At 38.2% G+C, this 25,507-nt stretch overlaps 1 protein-coding gene across 2 annotated transcripts in view; it reads left to right on the top strand.

The window, feature by feature from the left end:
- SHROOM4 (shroom family member 4) overlaps positions 1-25,507 on the top strand; it is a 369,471-nt gene that overhangs the window by 200,461 nt on the left and 143,503 nt on the right. For both annotated transcript variants that reach the window (XM_053580433.1, XM_053580434.1), the window contains exon 2: positions 4,848-4,999. In XM_053580433.1, the coding sequence (XP_053436408.1) occupies positions 4,848-4,999 (152 nt within the window). The remainder of the gene's footprint in view (positions 1-4,847; positions 5,000-25,507) is intronic.

The following is a 25,507-nucleotide window of genomic DNA, read 5'->3' as shown; positions in this document are numbered from 1 at the left end:
TTTTTTTTTGTTGTTGTTTGTTTGTTTGTTTTATTTGTTTTTTAATCTAGGCTGCTTTGGAAATTTGAGAGAGATTTTTAAGGGAAGAAATTGCTGAGACAGACAAGTTAGGGCAGCCCGTGTTTTCAGCCTAAAATGAGAGTGTTGAGAACCATGGCAAGAAGATTGCAAAAGTTTGAAAGCCCGTATCTCCCACATTCAGGGCACCTTGATTAATCTCTCCCAGCATGATGAAATTCTAAGGGATAGCAACAGGGGAAAGAGGGCAGATCAGAACCAGATAGCCCCCAACCTGCGGTTTGTTCACAATTTCAAGCTAAGTTTCAGAACAGGTAAGAACTATATCCATTCTTTGATGAGCCTACTTCCTAATAGTTAAACTTCCCAAAGCCAGCCTATCCCTATCCCTACATTTTCTCTCTACTGATTTCCCAGAAAAGGCCAAATTGCTGAACAGGTATCTGGAATTTCACTAAAAACCTGAAAATCTTACCCCATAAATGCATTAGTGTATACAGCTAAGATTTAATTTTAAAAATGTGAAAATCTTTCAAAGTTACAAAAAAACACTGAGAGTATATAGTCTTTTTGAAAGCAATTGTTATTATCTGGGTAGACCTTTTCTATCTATTTGCAAAAGAAAAATCAATTTAAAGAATTATATTTTTTCCCTTCTTAGACTATAGGTAAGCTTTTGGAGATAGGAGTGTGAGCTGGTGATTTGGCCAGAAGCTCTTAAAACTTATGCTTAAAATTGCCACTTTATGCGTATTTTTTTCCAGTAAATTTCTTATCCACAGTCATGTCATTGATTTTTAATACTGTCTTACGCTACAATAATAGGCATTCAATGCCTGTCAGTAATTATTGCAGATGGTGTTTCTCCTCTGGAATGCATTTTTAAAATATAAACCTAATTTAATAATTCTTTCCTTTACTTTTTCATCTCCTAAGTTTATCCAAAGGACCCAAACAAATATCTGCTAGTATCTAACTAAATAAAAGCTTCTAGAAAACCAGTAAGTGCTGTTAAATCAGTTTTTCTTTGCCTTTACTCTCAAGAGGCCAACTTGTCACTTTGTTGACAACTATCAGAGTGCTTCATGCTTCATTGAAGATTCATCAAAATTTTCCAAATCACCAACTCATTAGCACAAAATAGGGCTTCAGGAATCTTTCTCTCAGTGTCCCAACTGGGCCTTATTAAGTGTTCTAACCTTGGTGGACCTCTGAAACAATGGGTAAAGACTGTGGGGATATGATGAATGGATGTTAATTGATCAGTTTTAAAAGAGTAAAACATGGGTGAAGGTGAAGTACCATAGGGTGAAAAGCTGGGATTATCTGTGTCAGCAGAAGAATAATGCATGACTTTGCTAACTCTTCACAGGTCACTGAGTGTCAGAGCTGAAAGGGCCCAGAGCTGTCAGAGCTCCAAGAGATCATCTGGTCAGGCCCCTTACATATTTTACCACTAATGGTAAGAGAGGCCACAAGAAGGGAAAGGGACTTGTCCAAGGTCAATCAGCTTTTCCCAGCTTTCCACACACCAGCTGGCTTTTAGTTATATGACCTCTATGCAATCAATTTCCAGTTACTTGGGCCACTCACTCCCAGCTTAGTAATGACTTGTATAATCCAAAATGACACATAAGTTAACCATAGTTTATATTGGGCTTTGTGGTGTGTGTTTATATGGACATTCCAATGCCTCTGGGTCTAATATGAAAATTCTTAACACTTCAAATGAAATAAGAAAGCCACCCTGAAGGTCTGATTCAGGAAGAGCTGTAAAGTTCACCAGCCTTACTGGATGGACAGCATCAGGTGATGTTATACAGCCCCTCAAAGAAGGTGTGTTAATTTCAACAAGTTTCTTGATTCACACCTTTTCAGGGCCCCAGCCAGAGTTATGAGGGAGATGGTGGGAAAGGAAAAACCAAACCTTTTATAGAAGAATATATAGACAGACTTTACCCACTCTCTCACTCTCTTCCTCTCATTTATTCTTCCTTCCTTCCTTTTCTTTTGATTTCTTTGATAGAAACATGAAGATTTGCTTTGTCTTCCATATAAACAAATGTGTGGTTAAGCAATTGACTTGGAGAACTGGCTATCAGAAGGCTAAACAATAAATAGAAGACATTCTGGATCGCAGGAATCTGAGGTAGAAAAGGGTGGAAGAGCAATAATAAAAAAGGACCAAGAAGTCCAGAAGAGTGAGAAGTCAGTTTTACAGCTCAGTAAATACCCTAGGTCTGGAAAAGGGCTAGTTTGGGATATCATTCACTCTAAGGAATTTTCAACCAAATGTATTCTCATTTCCTGATTTAGATCAGTGTGAACTCTGTGCTGGATACCCAAAATTTGCTGGTTTCTTGGCTGAGCATCCTCACACTTGTACTAAAGTGGCATTATTAAGCTTAATATATCTATCCTGAGGGGGAGGATGCTGGTGACTGAGAAGGGGGCATAGAACAAAAGAGGGGGCACAAACAGTTAACCTGATGCCATAGTCCAAGAGTCTCTGTAGGGACTCAGATAATGGCAGCTGAAGTGACAGTAGGGAATTTGAGCTTTTGCTACAGCAATAATTAAGCATTTTAGTTTAAAAGGCCCCCCCCTTTCATCTTCTGGCCTAGAATAGAGACCTTGATGATGTAGCAGAATGCTTAGTTAACTGAACATGGCACTTACTTTTAATACATACTGAACAGAAGATTTGCTGTGGGTAACAGTAATATGGATAATTGAGTTGTATGAATTAAAAAAAAATGGGTAGAGTGAATTGAGAATATCAACATGGAAAATCTATTAGTATTCATTAGTTAGACTCCTGTTTGTGGTTCTTCATTAGCCTCAGGAAACCCCTTCAGATGTCTAATCCATGTTGAAAGTTCTGCCTGATACAGAGGGCCTTTATGGATGCCAAAGGAATGAGTCATTCAAATAGAACTTCTGAAATTCAAGTACAGAACTTTACTTTTTTTCTCTTTATTTTTTTCTTTTGGCAGCAGGCAGCAGTGACTGTGAAGTAATAATGATAATAACAATGGAAATAAAAGCATAATCCTAATTAATTTGCCAAGAGTTGTTCCTCATTTACCAATATTGGCTTATTTTGTCTTGAGTGGTGGCCAGGTACTGGAACAATGGTATATATTTTCAATGTCACTGGGATAACTCATGATTTGTCAGACAAAGGGTTAATTTAAAAAATATATATGGTTATCAGCAATAAATTTAATAACAGTCTGTGGCTTAATGCAGAAGTTCAATTTATGGAATGAGGTTTTTAAAATCCTGAATCAACACTTTTCTCTGCACTCAGGATGTCTCATCTGCCAAATTGCCATGAGCCGGCCAACTTAGGGGTCAGCAATATTCTAACTTTCACAGCATGGGGATGTATTGGGAGGGATGCTATAAAAGACTGAGAAGGTTTGAACAAGAGTAGAAGACAGTATAAAAAAAAGCTTCAGCAAAGACAAGCCCTTGGTTGCCCCATTTGTAATCTACTGTCCCCTAACCACTAGATGATTTAATCATCATTACCTCCCTGTCTCCAGAAGATCAAAAGAAAACCTTCCTCCTAGTTACATCAGTGAGTTAAACTCCTTTTTTTTTTTAACCTAACCATCTCAGAAGGTATGTAAACTTTAGATAGTAAACTCCCTGATGGCTAGGAGTTAAGAATTTCATTTATTTCTATATCTTTAGCATGTAGTATGTTATCCTGTGCATAACAGAATTTCACTAAATAATTAAAGAATGATTAAAGGATGGATGAGATGACTCCTATCACCATGGATAGAACTGATGTTCTAGTAAGTAGAACTTATCTTCATGGTAAAAGGAATTTTACATATAAAATTAATCATAAGCAAGGACACATTGGGGCATTCTGCTTTGCTTTGTTTTTGCCTACCCTAGTGACTATTACTTTTGCTTTTTTCAGTGTATCCCAGCCTGACAATCTTTTTGCCAAGATTGTCTTGGTCAGTGGCAATCCTGTAGGCTGATTTAGAACAATAAATACCCACATTTCCAGTGTTTGCTGAAGGCCCACTAGTAGCCGAACACTGGAAGCACTGTTCTAGGCATTTGTTGAAGAGACATAAATAAATGAGCAGCTACTTTGTTTAACGTACATTCTAACTCTTAAACTTGCCATTCTATTCACATAATGTTGAGCTGGAAGGGGCCTACAAGGCCTTCAGAGTTAATCACTTTGTTGTAATAATCAGAGCCCATATTTATTAAGGACTGATTCTCCCAGGCATTTCATATACTAACAACCCTATGAGGTAGCTATTCTTGTTATCTACATTTCACATATAAGGTAACTGAGTCACAGAGATGTTAGGAAACTTTCTCATGGTTACACAGAAGTCATAGAGCCAGGATTCAAACTCAAGTTTGTCAGATTTCAAAGCCTACCCCCAAATAGGAAAAGGCTTGCTAAAGGTCATTTTGGTGAAACCTGGGTCTTCTGCCTCTAATTTATATATACATTTTGCTATGCCACACTGCTACTTCAGCCACAATGTAGAGTTCCTTCCAAGCATCATTTTATTATTTAGAAGAGCTAGTCTCCTCAGATAGACTGTTCATTGCTCCAGACAGGGATTGTACCATTTCTGGGTTACCTCCTACCTCACCGGTTTGTTCAAACTTCACCTTCAATAAATAATGGTCTGTGATCAGCTCCTGAGCTATTCCTGGGAGCTGCCTTAAACAGTTCTGCAGTATTATATGTGGTTCTGAGGTTGGAAGGAGCAGGAAGTAAAATTTTGGGGAGAAAGTTGCCTCACTACCTGTTTTCTATTTTGTTCTCTACAACCCAGATTGAAGATGGAGGCAAGGCAGCCTTGTCTCAGAAGATGAAGACTGGTGATGAGCTGGTGAATATCAATGGCACCCCATTGTATGGCTCCCGTCAAGAAGCCCTCATTCTCATCAAAGGCTCCTTCCGGATCCTCAAGCTGATTGTCAGGAGGTAAGGTATAGGAAAATACTATAAGGTACAGAGGCCATTGAAACCAGTTGGTTGGTAATAAAGCCTTAATAGAATCTTGTCTCTATCAATATCATCAAGGAAAGAGGTGTGTTTCAAGTGAACAGAATTTTGCAGACAACTGAAGCACAGTGGCACAGGAGAAAGGGTCTTTGGTTCAAATCCTGACACTGCCACATACTAGCCATATTATCTTAGATAAATTTATTTTACCTTTTCAGAACTCCATTCTCGTATTTGTTACTGAAACGACTAAATGACTCACTATATACCAAGAGCCTTCTTAACCCAGCATTTTTCTGTCTCCTCCTTCATAACATACTGCCATTTCTCAACCACATGTAAGTAAGTAAGTAAGTGACAGTATGAAACATGTAAGTAAGTGACTGTATGAAACACGTAAGACTTAAATATGCCCTGCTGGTCAGCCATGGTAAGCACTCTGGAGGCTGTGGCAAACTCTAAGACAAAAACCCTGCCCTTGAGGAGTGTATAGTCCAAAAGGAGAGAAAAGATTTACATATAAAAATTGATTAGTAATACATTTTAAGAAAACCATAAAGAAAGTTTCACAGAGTGGTGTGTGATTGTCAAATGGATTGTCTAGACAGAAATTATCAGAGTTAGAGAAAGCAATCACTTCAGAAGGGATTGACAGGGTAACATTTCATACAAGAGGTGGAATTTGAGTTTAAGGGTGGGTAGAATCTGAAAAATAAAACCATCGAAGTGGAAGGCATTTCAGGTAAGTGGAGTGGCATAAGCAGAAGGAGGGTAAGGACATTTCTGAGCACAGTTATTCTGCCACAGAAGCATCTACCTATTGGTGAATTTTCCATATGAGCTTACTTTAATTTTGCTGCTGCATCTTTGCTTTGCATTACTAGAGCTCATACTTCTCTCTTTCTATTGTTTATTTTTTCCTTTCTCCCATATTCATGTCTAAGACTTTCCATCTTAATTATTTTTATTAGAAAAATATTAAAAAGAATCTTCCCACAACCCAATTTCTCTCTCTAGCTACTGCTTTAGCTACTGCTCTTCCTTTTGTTCATACTCAAGTCACAAAAAGATACTTATATTCACTACCATCACTTCTTCACTTTCGCTTTCCATTTAGCTTTCCACCCTCTGCAGTGTGAATTTAATCCCAAGAACTCCACTGAAACTACTCTCTCAAAAAACGATAATTATGTCCTAATTGTTAGAGTCAATGGATTATCTTCATCAAATATAACTTGTATGTGGCATTTGACATTGTCACTGTATGTCATGCCCTCCACTCTCCTTTATGAAACTCAGTAGCAAAAGCCTCATGTAATAACTCAATACCAAAAAGACACAAAACCCAAATAATCTCATTTTAAAAATGGGCAAAAGACCTACCTGGATTTGTCCTTAAAGGGCACAGCAAGACGGTGGTGGACTGTATGAAACAGTAGGAGTCTAAAGCTGTGGAGGACTGACACAGAAGGCCAGTGCATGGGAGTGCACAGGAACCAGACAGCCCTCCCACGGAGGTCCGGGATGGGAGGGAGCCATTCTACAGTTTGTGTATTTGAGGGGAAGCTACAGCATTGGAACTAGCCTAGAAAGATTGGACAGGTGGGCAGACGCAAAGAGCATACAGCCACCAGGATGGAGTACCCAGGGAGGAATGGATTTCCCATCAGCTTGACTGTTGGCTAGGCCACCACTGGGGGAAAGTTCCAGCTACTAGCTGGGATGCCATTGTGGGAAGGTCTGTCTGCAGAGGCCTAGTATACAGATGGCCCTGGCAGCTAGACTGGGCATCCACTCCTGGGGTGAGTTGAGTGGCTTTGACACCCTCCAGGAATTGCTGTCAGGGAGCACTGTGAGACATGCCTTGGAAAGACTCTGTAGACTCATAGGGGTCCTCAAACTACCACCCACAGGCCACATGAGGCTGTGTGTATTTGTTCCCGTTTTGTTCCTTTTACTTCAATATAAGTTATGTGCAGTGTGCATAGGAATTTGTTCATAGTTGTTTTTTTTTTTTTTTTTAAACTATAGTCCGGCCCTCCAACAGTCTGAGGGACAGAGAACTGGCCCCCTGTTTAAAAAGTTTGAGGACCTCTGCTAGATTGTTAAAACTCCAACCCAATGGGGACTGAATACTGTGTAAGCAATCAGGCACTGATCAAGGGCAAATAAGAGGACTCTTCTCCAAAACTATAGAGAGTGGTTTCAGCCTGTGTTCTCCATCTCCTAACACCACAGCGCCACCTGGTGTCCATGCCAGGCAATCTATCTATCTATCTATATATATATATTTGTTAATATTGCCCCGTTCTCCGTTTTTTTTTTTTTTATTACTTTTTTATTTTCTCTTTTTTGTTGTTAGGGTGGTGGTTGTTTATGGTTATTTCATTCTTTTCTTTGTTTTATTTTGTGTTTCTTATGTTAGTTTGATCACTTGGTTGTATTGTTAATCTCCATTTTTACTTTTCTTCAAGAGCAAGCACACCTGTATTTTTGTTACAGTATCTCAACCCCACTTATTCTCTCTCTCTCTGTTTTGCTTCTCTCCCCTTTTCTATCTTTTGATAGAGCCTTTTCTACTTTTCTCATCTTTCCCACATAAACTTCTCATACAACACCTAAGAAATACTCTTTTTTGTTGTTTCTTTCTTTGTTTCTTTTGGTTTCTTCTTTTTTCATTATCTGAAATAACTATATTTTTAATTTTTCTTAGATATTCTTTTTTAATTTTATATTTTTTTTCTAAGAGCTAGGGGTCATAGCAGAGGTCTGACTCATGGAGATCATAAGATCATGGTCTAGGGAGACCATCTATCTTTGTCCTCTAAAAATACAGCATTGGCAAGTCTATACTGCTGAAGTTTTTTTCTTTATTTTTTTTTTATTTCTTTTTCTTCTTTCTTTTCTCTCTTTTTCTTTATTTGCCAAAGGTAGGGTCTTGCTTTCCTCAGGCTGATAAGGAGCTCTTGATGGTGAGTGACCCACTCAGCCCATACCTCCTTAATCTTTGGGTTGCTGGCATGGCCATGGCACTCTGCCAAACATCTTCATTTCTCCTGTCACTCTCTCTCTATGTCCTCCTTCTCTCCTATTCTTCAATACTTTTCTTTCATTTCTCTTCCTTTCTTTATCCTTCTCTTTTTTTCTTTATTTTCCTCTTCTTTCTCCCTGCTCACTCTTTACCTTTTTCTTCCCTTTGGCCTTATACCAAGAGACCACTTCAACACATAAGCTCTGAGACAAGGTAATGTAAAGCAAAAGAGGAAGTAAGAAGGAAAAAATAGGGCAAGAAGGTGAACAGGAACAAAACACACATGAGGAGGAACCAAAAAAAAAAAAATTGTAGCAACGTGAAAAACCAAAGGAGAGCAACTCCCTCAAGGGACCATGAGGAAGCTACTTCAGAGGACTCTACCAATAAAGAATTAATGGAATGGACAGAAATGGAATTTAAAATATGATGACAGGCTGGGCATGGTGGCTCATGCCTGTAATCCTAGCACTCTGGGAGGCTGAGGCAGGTGGATTGCCTGATCTCACAGTTTTGAGACCAGCCTGAGCAAGTGTAAGACCCCATATCTATAAAATGGCTGGGCATTGTGGTAGACACCTATAGTTGCAGCTACTCTGGAGACTGAGACAAGAGAATTGCTTGAGCCCAAGAATTTGAGGTTGCTATGAGCTATGATGCCACAGTACTCCACCGAGGGCAACAAAGTAAGACTCTGTCTATAAAATAAAATATAAAATAAAATAACTCAAAGATGGATGAAAGATATGAAGCATATAGAAAGGATATGGCAGAGCTTAAAGAAATGAAGGATTCAATCAGGGAATTTAAAGATGCATTAGGAAGTATCAGCAATAGATTAGACCATGGAGAAGAATCTCAGAGCTAGAGGATAAAGTTCTTGAGTTAACCCAGGTAACTAAAGAGGGAGAAGAGAAAAGAGAAAAAGTAGAACATTTGCACAGAGAATTATGGAACTTCACGAGTGTTCACACATACAAATAATAGGGATCCCTGAAGGTGTAGAATATCATCCCAAAGGAATGGAAGCCCCACTGGAGAATATCATAAATGAAAACTTCCCAAGTTCCATTAAAGATTCCAACACACTCCTTTTAGAGGGATATTCAACCCTGGGTTATCTCAACTCAAACAGAGCCTCTCCAAGGCACATTGTCATGAAACTGTCCAAAGTCAAGACAAAAGAGAAAATTCTACAAGCATCCAGGAATAAGAACCAACTTACCTACAGGGGCAGAGCCATGCAAGTGACAGTAGACTTTTCAGCTGAAACTTTCCAAGCCAGAAGAGAATGGTCATCCATCTTTAAACTTGATGAACAAAACAATTTTTGATGAACAAAACAATTTTCAGCCAAGAATTCTGTATCCTGCTAAACTAAGCTTCAAAATTGATGGAGAAATCAAATCTTTTGCTGACATGCAAACAGTGAGGAAATTCACCACCAAAAGGCCAGCTCTACAGGAATTACTTAGACCTATTATCAACACTGTCCATCATGATGGACCACCAGCAATGTAAACACATAGAAACAAAAGGTCAAAACTTAGCTTCCACAATGGCACAAAGGACAAAACTATGCAATGGACTTTCACAAAATAAGATGAATAGAACTCCACCACACTTATTAATTCTCTCAATAAATGTAAATGACTTGAATTCCCCACTGAAGAGGTACAAACTGGCTGACTGGATAAAAAAACACAAAATAAAAATAAATAAAAATAAATAAATAAAAAACCCATCCGTATGCTGTCTACATTAACGGAATTGACAGAAAGAGAATTTAAAATACAGAACACCTAACCCTGAAAAACAAATCAAGACTTGGGATTAAGGGATGGAAAACAGTATTTCACGCAAATGGAAATCAGAAGAAAGGAGGAGTTGCAATCGTATTTTCAGATAAAAATGGATTTAAAGCAACTAAAGTCATGAGAGACAAAGACGGTCACTTCATACTGGTCAAGGGATCAGTATAACAAGAGGACATTTCAATTCTAAATATTTATGTACCCAACTTAAATGCTCCCAGATATATGAAACAGACCTTGATTGGTCTGAGAAACATGATATCCCAATACACCATAATAGCCAGGGACTTTAACACCTCTCTAACAGAACTGGATAGATCCTTTAAACAGAAACTATACAAAAGACTTAAATGTGACCCTAGAACAAATGGGCTTAATAGACATATACAGAACACACCATCCCAAAGCTAAGGAACATGCATTCTTCTCATCAGCCCATGGAATATACTCCAAAATAGATCATATCCTAGGATACAAATCAAACCTCAACAAAATTAAAAGAATAGAAATTATATCTTGTATATTCTCAGACCACAGGGCAATAAAGGTAGAACTCTACTCTAAAAAAAATGTTCATCCCTTTACTAAGGCATGGGAGTTAAAGAACCTTATGCTGAATGATAGTTGAGTCAAGGAAGAGATAAAGGAGGAAATTTTTAAATTCCTCAAACATAACAACAATGAAGTTACAAGTTACCAAAACCTGTTGGATATTGTAAAAGCAATCTTAAGAGGAAATTTTATCATATTACATCCTATATCTGAAAAATAGAAAGAGAGCACATCAACAAAATAATGAACCATCTGAAGAAAATGGAAAAAGAGGAGCAATCAAATCCCAAACCCAGCAGAAGAAAAGAAAGAGCTAAAATTAAATCAGAGATTAATAAAATTGAAAACAAAAGAATCATTCAGAAAATTAATAAAATAAAAAGTTTGTTCTTAGAAAAAATGAATAAAATCGATAAACCTTTGGCCATATTAACTAGAAACAGAAAAAGAAAATTTATAATAACCTCAATCAGAAATGGTAAAGGGAAAATGACAACAGATGTCACAGAGATACAAGAGATTATCTCTGAATGCTGCAAGAAACTCCATGCCCCCAAATTGGACAGCGTGGAGGAAATGGATCAATATCTGAGGTCACACCCTCTATCTAAACTTAACCAAGAAGAAATAGGTCTCTGGAACAGACCAATTTCAAGCCCTAAGATTGAAGAAACAATTTAAAAAATCTCCAAACCAAAAAAAAAAAAAAATGCCCTGGACCAGATGGCTTCACACCAGAATTCTATCAGACCTTCAAAGATGTACCTTTACCCACACTGCAGAAATTATTCCAAAAAGTAGAAAAGGAAGAAATCTTCCCCAACATGTTTGATGAAGCAAACATTAATACCAAAGCTAGGAAAAGACCAAACTAAAAAGGAGAAATACAGATCAATCTCATTAATGAATATAAATTAAAAAATGCTCAATAAAATCTTAGCCAATAGATTACAGCTACACATTAAAAAATTACACAATCAATTAGGCATTATCCCAGGAATGCAAACCTGGCTTAACATACACAAACCCACAGATGTTAATTTGCTATATAAATAGACGCAACGAGAATCATATGGTCCTCTCAATAGATGCAGAAAAGGTATGTGATAAAATTTAGTGTCCTTTTCTAATAAGAACACTTAAGAAAACAGGAATAGGTGGCATATTTCTTATACTTACTTAAGCCATCTATGACAAACCCATAACTAATATCTTACTAAATAGAGCAAAATTGAAAGCTTTCCCACTTAGAATTGGAACCAGACCAGTATATCCTCTATCACCACAACTATTCAACATAGTGCTGGAAGTTCTAGCCAGTGCAGTCAGACAAGAGAAGCATATAATGGCACCCAAATGGGGGAAGAGGGGATGAAACTCTTGCTCTTTGCCAATGATATGATCTTATACTTAGAGAATCCCAAAGACTCAACCACAAGACTCCTGGAAGTAATCAAGAAGTAAAGTAACATCTCCGGGTACAAAATCAATGTCACCAAATCAATATCCTTTATATATGTCAACAATAGCCAGGTTGAGAAGCTAATCACAGATACAAGAAAATGAAATACATAGGAATATACCTAACAAAAGAGGTGAAGGATCTCTACAAAGAGAATTATGAACCCCTAAGAAAAGAAATAGCAGAAGACATTAACAAATGGAAAAGCATACCATGCTCATGGCTGAGAAGAATCAACATTGTTAAAATGTACATACTTCCCAAAGCAATCCATAGATTCAATGTAATCCTCATTAAAATATCATCATACCTTGAAGATTTGAAAAAAAAATAGTTCCTCATTTTTTATGGAATGAGAAAAGCCTTGTATAGCAAAGGCAATTCTAAGTAATATAAAAACAAAACCAGGGGCATCACCCTACCAGACTTTAGGCTATATTTCCAGTTCATAGAATCAAAATAGCATGGTATTGGCACAAAATTAGAGACATAGACATCCGAAACTGAATAGAAAACCAAGAGATGAAACTAACATCTGATAGCCACCTGATCTTCAATAAACCAAACAAGATCATACACTGGGTAAAAGAATCCCTATTCAATAAATGATGCTGGGAGAACTGGATAACCACGTGTAAAGGACTGAAACTGGACCCATGCCTTTCATCACTTACAAGAATTGATTTAAGATGGATAAAAGATTTAACTCTAAGGCATGAAACCATAAAAATCCTAGAAGAAAGTATGGGAAAAACTCTTGAAGATGACAGCTTGGGGAAACAGTGTAGAAGAAGACTTCCATGACAATTGCAACAACAATAAAAACAAACAAATGGGACTTAATTAAACTGAAAAGCTTCTGCCCAGCCAAGGGCACAAAAATAAAAGCAAATAGACAAACTCCACAATGTGAAAAGGTATTTTCATATTACAAATTTGACAAAAGCTTGATAACTAGGATCTATAGAGAACTCAACTTAATCAACAACAACAACAAAAAGAGTTAAGAATCCCATCTATCACTGGGCAAGAGATACGAACAGAACTTTCTTTGAGGAAGATGGATGAATGGCTAACAAACGTATGAAAAGTGCTCATCATCCTCAATCATCAGAGAAATGCAAATCAAAACCACCCTGAGATATCACCTAACCCCAATAAGATTAGCACACATCACAATGTTCCAGAACTATAGATGCTGTCACGATGTGAAGAGAGGGGAACACTTTGACACTGTTGGTGGGACTGCAAATTAATGCAGCCTCTTTGGAAAGAAGTATGGAGAATCCTCAAAGAATTCAAATTAGATCTCCCATTTGACCCAGCAATCCCACTGCTAGGCATCTACCCAGAAAGAAGAAAAAATCATTTTATCATAAGGACATATCCACTAAACTGTTCATTTCAGCTTAATTTACAATCGCCAAAATATGCAAACAACCTAAATGCCCACCAACTTAGGAATGGGTTAATAAGCTGTGGTACATGTATACCATGGAATACTACTCAGCCATTTTAGTAGTTGGAGACTTTACATATTTTGTGTTAACCTGAATAGAGTTGGAATGCATTCTTCTTAGTAAACTATCACACGAATGGAGAAGCAAGAATCCAACATACTCAATTCTAATATGAAGCTAGTAGACCACATAAGAGAAAAAATCAAATCAATTCAAGGTAGGGTTAGGGGAATGAGGGAGCTGGGAGAGGGAAGGAGTAGGGTGGGTATGGGTGTGCTCCAACTTAATGGAGTCAATGTTTGGGTGTATGGCCCACCTTTTAGGTCCAAGATACAATTATAAGAGGGCTTTACTTAACAGGTGAAACTTACTAAAGGCAGGATACAAATGTCTACATACAATAACTAAGAAAATGCCATGAAGGCTATGTTGAACAGTTTGATGAGAATATTTCAGATTGCATATGAAACCAGCACATTGTACCTCTTGATTGCACTAATGTACACAGCTATGATTTAACAATAAAAATAAATAAATAAATAAAAATGCAAACAATGTAACCTAATTTGTTGTACCCTCAATTAACCTAAAACAGTAAAAAAAAAATGGGTGAAGATCCGAATACACATTTCTCAGAAGAAGACATAAAAATTCCAAAAACGTATATGGAAATGCTCAACATCGTAATCATCAGATAAATGAAAATAAAAAGCACAATGAGATATCATCTCACCCCAGGTAAAACGGCTTTTATCAAACACACACACACACACACACACACACAAACTAATGTTAGTGAGGACATGGAGAAAGTGAAACCTTCATACATTGTTGGTGGGAATGTTAATTTGTACAGCCACTATGGAAAATGGTATGGAGATTCCTCAAAATACTAAAAAATAGAACTATGACATGATGCAGCAATCCCATTGTTGGGTATATATCCAAAAGAAGGGAAATCAATATTGTATATCAACAAGATACTTGCCCTCCCATGTTTATTGCAGCACTTTTCACAATAGCCAAGTTATAGAATTAACCTAAGTGTACAATAATGATGAATTAAGAAAATGTAATATATACATATATATGTACAAATACAATGGAATATTGTTCAGTCATAAAATGGATGAAATCTTGTCATTAGCAGCAACATGAATTGAACTAGAAAGTATTATGTTAGTGAAATAAGTCAGGCACAGATAAATATTACATGTTTTCACTCATATGTGGGAGCTTAAAAAGTGGATCTCTTGAAGATAGAGAGTAGATTGATGATTACTAGAGGCCAGAAAAAGAAGAGGGGAATGTGGGATGAAAGAGGTTGATTAATGGGCACAAAAATACAGGTAGATAGAAGGAATAAGTAAGATCTTGTGTTTAGTAGTTCAGTAGGGTGACTAGAGTTAACAATAATTTATTTTATATTTCAAAATAACTAGAAGACAAGAATTCAAATGTTTCTAACCAAAAGATAAATGTTGAAGGTGTTGGATATCTCATTTTTCCTATTTGGATCAGTATACATGATATGCATGTATCAAAATATCACATGTACCCTCCAGATATATACACAACTGTTATGTATCAATTTTAAAACTCTCATGAAGTCTAACCATTAAGTTTGTGAACTTGTTACTGTGTGCTTATGTTGGCAGCGCTGTGCAAACAACTCTACTGAGTTTCATAACCTTGATATATCAGTGTCTCACAACTATGTTCGTGTTGACATGTGGCAGTATTGTGCTCAGTGGCATTCATTATTGTTGGGTGTTTTTGTGTGCTGTTGTGAGAATGTCAGAACTTGATTAGAGCAACAAATAAACATAAAATTTCTTATTAAATTTGGCAAGAATGGAAGTGAAATCAGAGTCATGTTAGTCCAAGTTTATCAGGAAAATGTTATGAAGAATATGGCAATGGACTAAACATTTTTCTGAAGGGAGAGAAAACGCCACTGATAGAGAGAGGTCAGGGTGGCCAGTGACAAGCAGAAATGATGAAAATGTTGCAAAAATTTATTGAATTGTGTGTCAAAATCAACAGCTGACTATAAGAAGTATAGCAGATCAAGTAAATATCAATAGAGATAGAATTAGAAAAATCTTAATTGAAAATCTTGGCATGAGAAAGGTGTGTGCAAAAATGGGCTCTTTGAATCATGACAGTGCACCAGCTCACATGAGACTGTCTTTGAGGGAGGTTTGCTCTCTATACTCACCTGATCTGGCTCCCAATGACTTTTTTCCAAAAAGATAATGGAAATATTGGAAGGGAGACATTTTGGTGACAGTCAGGACATTAAGGATAATATGAAAACAGTTCTGATGGCTATTCCAGAAAAAGAGTTCAAAAATTGCTTTGAAGTGCATATCTTCCCAAGGGGAGCACATGGAAGGTATTGATAGTGATATTCAGCAATGAAGTATGTGTAGCACTTTTTCTAGGATGAGTTCACGCACTTAATTGTCAGATTTCTAGACAACCTCTGTTATTGCCTGCCCTTCCTCTGGCCATCCCTTAAATATTGGCATTCCCCTAGTACTATAGAAAATCTTACCCAGTCCTATAGATTCAATTACTATCTATATTTGAATGAATACATCTCTTGCACCCCACACCGTCTAACCAACTTTCTACTGGACATTTACACTTAGATGTATCAGAAGCATTTCAAACACAACATGCTTAAAACCTGTCATCATCTTTTCCTCCTAAGCTCCTTAATTCCTCCAGGTCAACCAAGCCAGAAACCTAGAAGCCATTTTTAATTCCTCCATTGGGGTGGAGAACCTGTGGCTTTAAGGGAAACCTGTCCTTCTAGGTCCTTAAATGAAGCCTTTTAACTCAATCCAAATTTTACAGAACAAGTTCTAGATTTGCTTTAAAAAGAAAATGTAAAAGATGAACAAAAATGTATTAATAAAAAAAGGATTTTATGAAAATAGAAGGCCACAGGTTCCCTACAGAGAAAGGTTTGGAGTTAGGAAGGATGTGGTTAAAGAGTATCCTACTGACTTATATTACCTGAAGTACCTAAGATTAAGCCATGTCTGACCATATACCTGGATAGGAGGTGACATGTTAAGTAATGCCTTATACAATAGGCACATTATCACTGAATCATTTTGGATTGGTCATAATTAAGTTTAAATAGCCTTCTTGGAGAGGTAACTTGGTGAATTTGGGAGAGTTTTTGTTTTGAAGTCATTGCCATGAATGAAAGTTCCTACTTCTATCATATATAAAATAATAATTCTGATACGGTGATATTATTATAATGATCAAATGAGACAATTCATGTAAAAATGTGTTTCACTTAATAGGTTTTCAGTGAATTTCATTCCCGTTCCTTTCCCCTAGGTTAAAAAAGAAGCATGATTGGAATAACCAAGCATTGTTAAATAGGGAGAGCATCAGAACCATACTGCTCTTTACAACCTCATCTGCAGAGTATGAAACAATTAGGGGTGGCAAAGATCTGAGCAGGAAATAAAGGCCCTTATCATATGCTGGTTGTATAGAGATATCAGCACTTAGAGGAAGTGCAGCTAGAGTGGCTTCTGAGTCAGTCACAAGAATGAAAGGATTTCACAGTTTCACCCACTTGTCTTGCCGCCAGGTCCTCTTTCTTCTTACTGTAGCAATGTCTGCCGCTACCGGTCACTTAGGAATGGCTACAATTATGGCCTTGGAAATAGCAGGGTCCTTCGGTTTTCACTGTGTGGCAGGTTCTGTGGCTTCCTGCACCTACTTTGTCTACACTTCGTCAGCCTCCTCATCTCAGCCCTTATTGGTTGAGGTTGTTGATGACATAATTTATTAGGTGATGCTGCCCTCTAGTGGAAAATTTGACCATTACATATGAACTACCTAGGGCATTGTATAAAAAATTCCCTCTTGTTTAGTTCAGATAGTTCATCAAAATTTATTAAAGACCTTTTAACACACAAAATAAGTATGATTTCCCTGAAGTTTATGAACATTCAGCCTAGTGTTTTATACAAATATAGAAGGACTTTGGTTTGAGTAAGGAATAAACTGACAAAGATCCAACACTGAGTTTTATTTAGGTATGGGTTTGAATCTTTTGGGGATGAATATAAAGAGAAGGAACTTTAGAAAATAACCTATTCTGAAAAGCCAGCCCAGCTCTTCTTCCTATGTTGCCTTCGAGATATGGTCCATAAATCAGAAATTTAGGTGTCACCTTCAACTCTTCTCTTACCTTCCCACCCGCCATCAATCTGAGTAATTCCAAGTCTTCATGTTCCTAACCTGCTGTAAACCTCTATTGCCTTTGTCTTAATCCAATCACTGTACTATAAGAGCCTTCCCGCTGGCTTCTCAGGTTTCAGTGTCATCTTTTCCCAATCAATCCATTCTCTAAATAGTCATCTGGGCATGTCACTTATCTACCTGGAAAAAACATCAGGAGCAGTAACCATGTAACTATGTTGATCTTAAGAGATTCATTTTATATTGGTAGAAGGTAACAAACTATATTGAAGATATTTTATTCGTGAACCACATTTTTTTGTGAAGAAAATTATCTGAATATATAAATAAAAACAATTATTAGCAATAAAAAAGAAAAAATGATGGAAACATTTGTATGGAAGACTTTTACAAAATCTGAGTATGGCAATAAAGTAGACCTAAAGAAAAAGTACTTGGAAGATTTGAAAAACATAATTCATTAGGCCTAATTAATAAATTAAAAAATATATATTTTATAGACAGTGCATACACTCTCTTTTCAAATATTCAGAGAACATTTTTTAAAAAATAATCATATTATGCCACAAATAAAATCTTTGCAAACTCTTTTTTTCTTTTTCTTTTTTTTTGAGACAGAGTCTTACTATGTTGCCCTTGGTAGAGTGCCATAGTGTCACAGCTTACAGCAACCTCAAACTCTTGGGTTTACAGGATTCTCTTGCCTCAGTCTCCCATGAAGCTGGGACTACAGGCGCCTGCCACAATGCCCGGCTAATTTTGTTGTTGTTGTTGCACTTGTCATTGTTGTTTTAGCTAGCCTGGACAGAATTGAAACCCACCAGCCTCCGTGTATGTGGCTGGCACCATAACCGCTGTGCTATAGGCACTGAGCCCAAACTCTTAACAGTAGAAAATGCATTGGCTTTGTTCTCTGATGATAATGTACATTTACAAATTAAAGAACAAATTTAAGTAAGTATTCAGGAAGTTGAATATTTTAGAAAACTTTATGTGCAAGTATTAGCTCAAACACTAGAAGACTGATAAAAATAATAAAAATGAGATCATAACTTATCAAAACTCTGAGAGAAGTATTCAGAAGTAAATTCATAACTTTAAATACTTTATTATTAAAGATGAAGAATGAAATTGCATGACTAAGAATTCAATATAACATGAAACCAAAGGCTAGGGTTTTGTGGGGAGAATGAATTAAATAGATAAGCCTTTAGCAAATTTAATCAAGAAAACAAAAATAAATAAAATTTAAATTATAAATTTAATATAACAATAAAGAATGTTTCTTGAATTAAAGGCACACTACTGTACTTGTACCTTAGTAAATTTGAAAAACTCAAAGAAATTAAAAATAAAATGTTAAATGGAAAACATTACCGAGAAGTTGAAAACTAGATGGACATGTAACAGAAACATTGAGAACAATTATCAAAGACAAACTTTCAAAAATACTTTTGAGCCAGAGGTTTTTTTTTGTGTGTGTGTGTGTTTTTTTGCAGTTTCTGGCCAGGGCTGGTTTCAATCCGCCACTTATGGCATAGGGGGCCCGCGCCCTACTCCTTTGAGCCACAGGCACCGCCTGGGCCAGATGTTTTTATCAGTAAATTCCTTCATGTTTTCTAGGAATAGACAAGTTTAATTCTTTAACTATATTATAGAATTGAAAATGTTTCATTTATTCACATGTGTTTTTGCAACTAGCATTACTCTGATACCAAAACCTGTCAGACTGGTCTGGGACTAATTTTATCCAATTTGTGAATTTAGATGCAAACACCTATAAATGAAATTTTTATGGATTCTAATCTAGTAGTATAGAACAATAACAATTTATTACAAGTGTTATAAAATAATTTTTAAAAAGTAAAATCTTGACTCTCATAGAGATATAAAAAAGGAACTTATGTTAAAGATTTTTTAACTCATTAATGAGGAAACTGTAAGGTATTAAAATCAATTCAAAGGAGAAACCAAAGAAGCATAAATTTAATGTAAAGGTAACAAAAGACCACAATAACCAATTAGAAACTATATGAAGAAATATGTTCCATTCACAATAGCAAATAAACTCAAAATAGTTCAGAAATGCCATTAGAAGAAATATGCATGAAAAGGAGGACGTATATGAAGGAAATTATTTTTGGTGGTGTAGATAAAGTCTGAGGGTGTTGTGTGTTAAGTGATTTTTTTAAAAAGACACAATTTAACAGACAGTTTGTTCACATGTCCTGGTTGATACATGCTCTCTATAGATAACTTCCCAGCTATCATTCCTCTATACTCACATACAAGATCCCGTCACTTAAAGTTCAAACAAGCAGGCATTATCATTCTTATTTCCTTACCAATGAGCCTCCAGGTCATTCTCCCACTTCCATTTCTAATAATTTTTATTGTTTTCTTTAAATGGATACAATAGTTATACATAGTTATTTTTAATTAACATAAACGTACATTTTATATATAACGATGAGATCAGGTTAATAAGCATATGCATCACATCATTGCAAATATTTCTTTGTATTGGGAATATTCTACATAGCGTCTCTTTGAGCTATTTGGAAATACATAAACTATTAATGTTAACTATAGTCATATTACAGTACTATACAACACTAGAACTTTTCCCTCCTATTTACCTGTAATTTTGTATCTTTTAACAAATATTTCCCTATATCCTTCTTCCCCCTACCCTTATGGTAACCACTATGGTACTGTGGCAACCACTATCCTACTCTTTACTTCTATGAGGTCAACTCTTTATTTATTTATTTATTTATTATTGTTGGGGATTCATTGAGGGTACATTAAGCCAGGTTACACTGATTGCATTTTTTAGGTAAAGTCCCTCTTGCAATCCTGTCTTGCCACCAGAAGGTGTGGCACACACCAAGGCCGCACCCCCCTCCTTCCCTCTCTCTCCTCTTTTTCCCTCCTTTCTCTCTCTGCTTTCCCCATTCCCCACCCGCACCATGACCTTATTCTCATTAATTGTCCTCATATCAAAATTGAGTACATAGGATTCATGCTTCTCCATTCTTGTGATGCTTTACTAAGAATAATGTCTTCCACTTCCATCCAGGTTAATACAAAGGATGTAAAGTCTCCATTTTCTTAATAGCTGAATAGTATTCCATGGTATACATATACCACAGCTTGTTAATCCATTCCTGGGTTGGTGGGCATTTAGGCTGTTTCCACATTTTGGCGATTGTAAATTGAGCTGCAATAAACAGTCCAGTACAAGTGTCCTTATGATAAAAGGATTTTTTCCCATCTGGGTAGATGACCAGTAATGGGATTACAGGATCAAATGGGAGGTCTAGATTGAGTGCTTTCAGGTTTCTCCATACTTTCTTCCAGAAAGGTTGTACTAGTTTGCAGTCCCACCAGCAGTGTAAAAGTGTTCCCTTCTCTCCACATCCACGCCAGCATCTGCAGTTTTGAGATTTTATGATGTGGTCCGTTTTCACTGGGGTTAGATGGTATCTTAGGGTGATTTTGATTTGCATTTCTCTAATAGATAGGGATGATGAACATTTTTTCATATGTTTGTTAGCCATTCGTCTGTCTTCTTTAGAGAAGGTTCTATTCATGTCTCTTGCCCATTGATATATGGGATTGTTGGCTTTTTTCATGTGGATTAATTTGAGTTCTCTATAGATCCTAGATATCAAGCTTTTGTCTGATTCAAAATATGTAAATATCCTTTCCCATTGTGTAGGTTGTCTATTTGATTTGGTTGTTGTCTCCTTAGCTGTACAGAAGCTTTTCAGTTTAATGAAGTCCCATTTGTTTATTTTTGTTGTTGTTGCAATTGCCATGGCAGTCTTCTTCATGAAGTCTTACCCCAGGCCAATATCTTCCAGTGTTTTTCCTATGCTTTCGTGGAGGATTTTTATTGTTTCATGCCTTAAATTTAAGTCCTTTATCCATCTTGAATCAATTTTTGTGAATGGGGAAAAGGTGTGGGTCCAGTTTCAGTCTTTTACATGTGGATATCCAGTTCTCCCAACACCATTTATTGAATAGAGAGTCTTTTCCCCAAGGTATATTCTTGTTTGGTTAATCAAAGAATACATGCTTGTAAGATGTTAGTTTCATTTCCTGGTTTTCTATTCGATTCCAAGTGTCTATGTCTCTATTTTTGTGCCAGCACATGCTGTCTAGACCACTATGGCTTTGTAGTATAGCCTAAAATCTGGTATGGTGATGCCCCTGGCTTTATTTTTATCACTGAGAACTGCCTTAGCTAAATGGGGTTTTTCTGGTTCCATACAAAATGCAGAATCATTTTTTCCAAATTTTGAAATTTTGATAGGAATGGCATTGAATAGGTAGATTGCTTTGGGAAGTATAGACATTTTAACAATGTTGATTCTTCCCATCCATGAGCATGTTATGTTCTTCCATTTGTTAATATCCTCTGCTATTTCCTTTCTGAGGATTTCAAAATTTTCTTTACACAGGTCCTTCACTTCCTTTGTTAGGTATATTCCTAGGTATTTCATTTTCTTTGAAACTATGGTGAAAGTGTCCTTAATTAGCTTCTCATCTTCACTGTTATTGACATATACAAAGGTTACTGACTTGTGGACATTGATTTTATATCCAGAAATATTTCTGTATTTTTTGATGACTTCTAGGAGTCTTGTGGTTGAGTCTTTGGGATTCTCTAATATAAGATCATGTCGTCAGCAAAGAGGGAGAGTTTGACCTCCTCTGCTCCCATTTGGATTCCCTTTATTTCCTTGTCTTGCCTAATTTTATTGGCTAGAACTTCCAGCAATATGTTGAATAGTAAAGGTGACAGAGGACAACCTTGTCTAGTTCCAGTTCTAAGAGGAAAAGCATTCAGTTTTACTCCATTCAGTAAAATATTAGCTGTGGGGTTGTCATAGATAGCTTCAAACAGTTTGAGAACTGTGCCACCTATGCCTATACTCTTCAGTGTTCTAATTAAAAAAGGATAGTGGATTTTATTGACTACTTTTTCTGCATCTATTGAGAGGATCATATGATCTTTATTTCCATATGTTAAACCAGCCTTGCATTCCTGGGATGAAACCTACTTGATCATGATGTATGACTCTTTGGATGATAAGCTATAATCTATTGGCTAGGATTTTGTTGAGAATTTTTGCATCTCTATTCATGAGTGAGATTGGTTTGAAATTCTCCTTTTTGGTTGGGTCTTTTCCTGGTTTTGGTATCAGGGTGATTTTTGCTTCATAGAATGTGTTGGGGAAGACTCCTTCTTACTCAATTTTTTGGAATAATTTCTGCAGTACAGGAATAAGCTCTTCCTTGAAGGTTTGATAGAATTCTGGAGTGAAGCCATCTGGACCAGGGCATTTTTTGGTTGGAAGCTTTTTTATTGTTTCTTTAATCTCAGTGCTTGAAATTGGTTTGTTCAGGAGCTCTATTTCTTCCTGGCTGAGTCTAGGGAGATGGTGTGATTCCAAATATTGATCCATTTCCTTCACATTGTCAAATTTCGGGGGAGGAGGGAGACAAGATGGTGGACTGAAGCCAGCTTTCAACAGAGGCTCCCGTCCAGAAGGAGAGTTAAGGGACAGGAATTTAGTAAGTATCCTGGTGGACTTGAGCCTCACCAAGAGAGAAGGTTGAAGAACGCACATCAACACTGCTGAGGCAAGCTGTGATCACAAGGACGCAAACAAAAGGTACAAAATCCACCACCAAGCGGACGGGAGTCCCCCTCCCCCATGAGACCGGCTCAAGAGCCCCACAATTGAACAAGCGGGCAGAAATTAAAGGCCCACCCACTACACTCCAGGGAGAGACCTTCTAAAAACTGGACCTACCTCCCCTACTGGGGTGCCGTGGCGTTCTCCTGCCGGGAATAAAACTGAATAAAACTTTGGGAATCCTTTGCCGGCAACCCTGAATCCCCGGCGCTCCCCTCCCGCCCACTGAGGTCTGGAGGCCTGTTCCCCAGGAGTTCGGATCCTTGGGTGATTTCTCAAGGGGAGTGGACAGTCCCCGAGTTGCGACTGGTCAGCATTGACTCTGAGGCGCGCAAGTGAGGAGAGGGCACCGGGCTGAAGGGGAGTCACGCCTTGGCGGCACTTCCCTGCGGTGCAGTGCAGCAACCCTCCCCGGGCAACATTACGGGGCACAAGACTGAATAAGACTCTACTTCACCGCTGAGAGCTGAGAGCCCCTACTCTCACTCGGGGTCTGAGGGCCTATCCCCCAGGAGTTCGGATCCTTGGGTGATTCCTCAAGGGGAGTGCACAGTGCCTGAGCTGCGTCAGGTCAGCGCTGACTCTGGGACACGTGAGCGAGGAGAGGGCACTCTGCTGAGGGGAAATCAAGCCTTGGTGTCACTTCCCTGCGGTGCAGTGCAGGAGCCCTCCCCAGGCCGTAGTGTTGCGTAAAACTGAATGAAACTCTAGCTTCCCCCACCCACTCCCAATCGGGGTCTGGGGGCCCATCCCCCAAGAGTTCTGATTCTTGGGGGATCTCTTGAGGGGTGTGGACCCAGCACAAACTGCGGCCGCTCAGTGCTGACTCTGGGGCACGGGACAGAGGAGAAAAGGGTCACCTGAGTGCCCACACCAGAGCAGCAGTTCCCTGGAGGTAGATCAACAGCCGTTTTTTCTTTAACGGCAGAACGCTCAGTTCTGGATATTCTGAGGCCACACCCCCTGTCTCCCTGGGCAACCAGAGGAGGCGACCGGTGAGCGGGGGATTTCCTGACACGGCTCACAAACCCGGGAAGCTTCCAGGGCGGGGCCGACCCAGAGAGGTGTTCGGACGCAAATCTCCAGCAACAAAGACGTTTGAACCCAACAGCCCGTCTTCTGTAGGCGATTTCGACAGGAACAGAGACAGAAACCCGCAAAGTTGTCTGTTCTGTTCTGTTCTGTTGTGTTAGCAGCATCCATCAGGGACGGGGCTAAGCCTGAGTGAACACCTCCTTCCCATCACCTGCATCAAACACTCAAAGATGTCAGGCCCCATCTCCTCCTGCTAGATAGCGGCAGTCTGCGGAGGCCTGGCAGACTTCCTTGTGATTCAGGCAGGTGCAAACCCCTGGAGTGTCTGTTCACTGCAGGCAACTGGGTTAGCCATCTGCAGAGATAACAGTGACTGGGTCCGACGGAGGGGCAAAGTGGGGAAGGAGACGTCAACCTTCCTAGACTGCTCTGTTTGCTGGGTGGCTCCTCCTGACTCCACGCTGAACTGGGGTGAGCCGTGTCAGAGGAGTCACCAGGCCCCTGTGATCCAGTTCCCAGAGACCTCTTGAACTCTCCCACCCGAGACAAGTGCCGATTGAGACAGTTGATTTGGACCTTTTGAACTGGGCTAATAGACTGAGGACTTTTCAGGTGGTGCCCTGGGTGTGCGATTGTAGGAAGGTTTGATTCTCCTTTTCCAACTGGGGCCAGAGGTGGGCAGGCGGGGTGACTTAATTGCTGATTTTTCCACACAGCTGAGACTTCAAGCCAGAGTAGAAGTTGCAATAGGATCGAACAGAAACCAGCTGAAAGCAAGACAGAACCACTTTGCTCCACCACCACAAGACAGGGCCCCAGTTTCTCAGGCCACAACACTGTATGGGCCCTCGATAAAACCCCAGGGGAAAAACCAAAGGGAGTAAAATAACCATGGGGCGGAATCAGCAGAAAAACTCTGGTAACATGAATAACCAGAATAGATCAAACCCCCCAAGAAAAGATACGGCAGATGTGATTGAAGATCCCATTCATAAACGACTGGCTGAAATGTCAGAAATCGAATTCAGAATTTGGATTGCAGACAAGATTAATAAAATGGAATTAGGAATTCGAGGAGAAATTCAAAAGTTGTCTCAAGAATTTAACGAATTTAAAGACAAAACCACCAAAGACTTAGACACACCGAAGCAAGAACTTACAGCCCTCAAAGATCTGAAAAATA

The sequence above is a fragment of the Nycticebus coucang genome, chromosome X (genome assembly GCF_027406575.1).
Source record: "Nycticebus coucang isolate mNycCou1 chromosome X, mNycCou1.pri, whole genome shotgun sequence".
NCBI classification, from domain to species: domain Eukaryota; kingdom Metazoa; phylum Chordata; class Mammalia; order Primates; family Lorisidae; genus Nycticebus; species Nycticebus coucang.
This window is presented reverse-complemented; position numbering and strand designations above follow the sequence as displayed.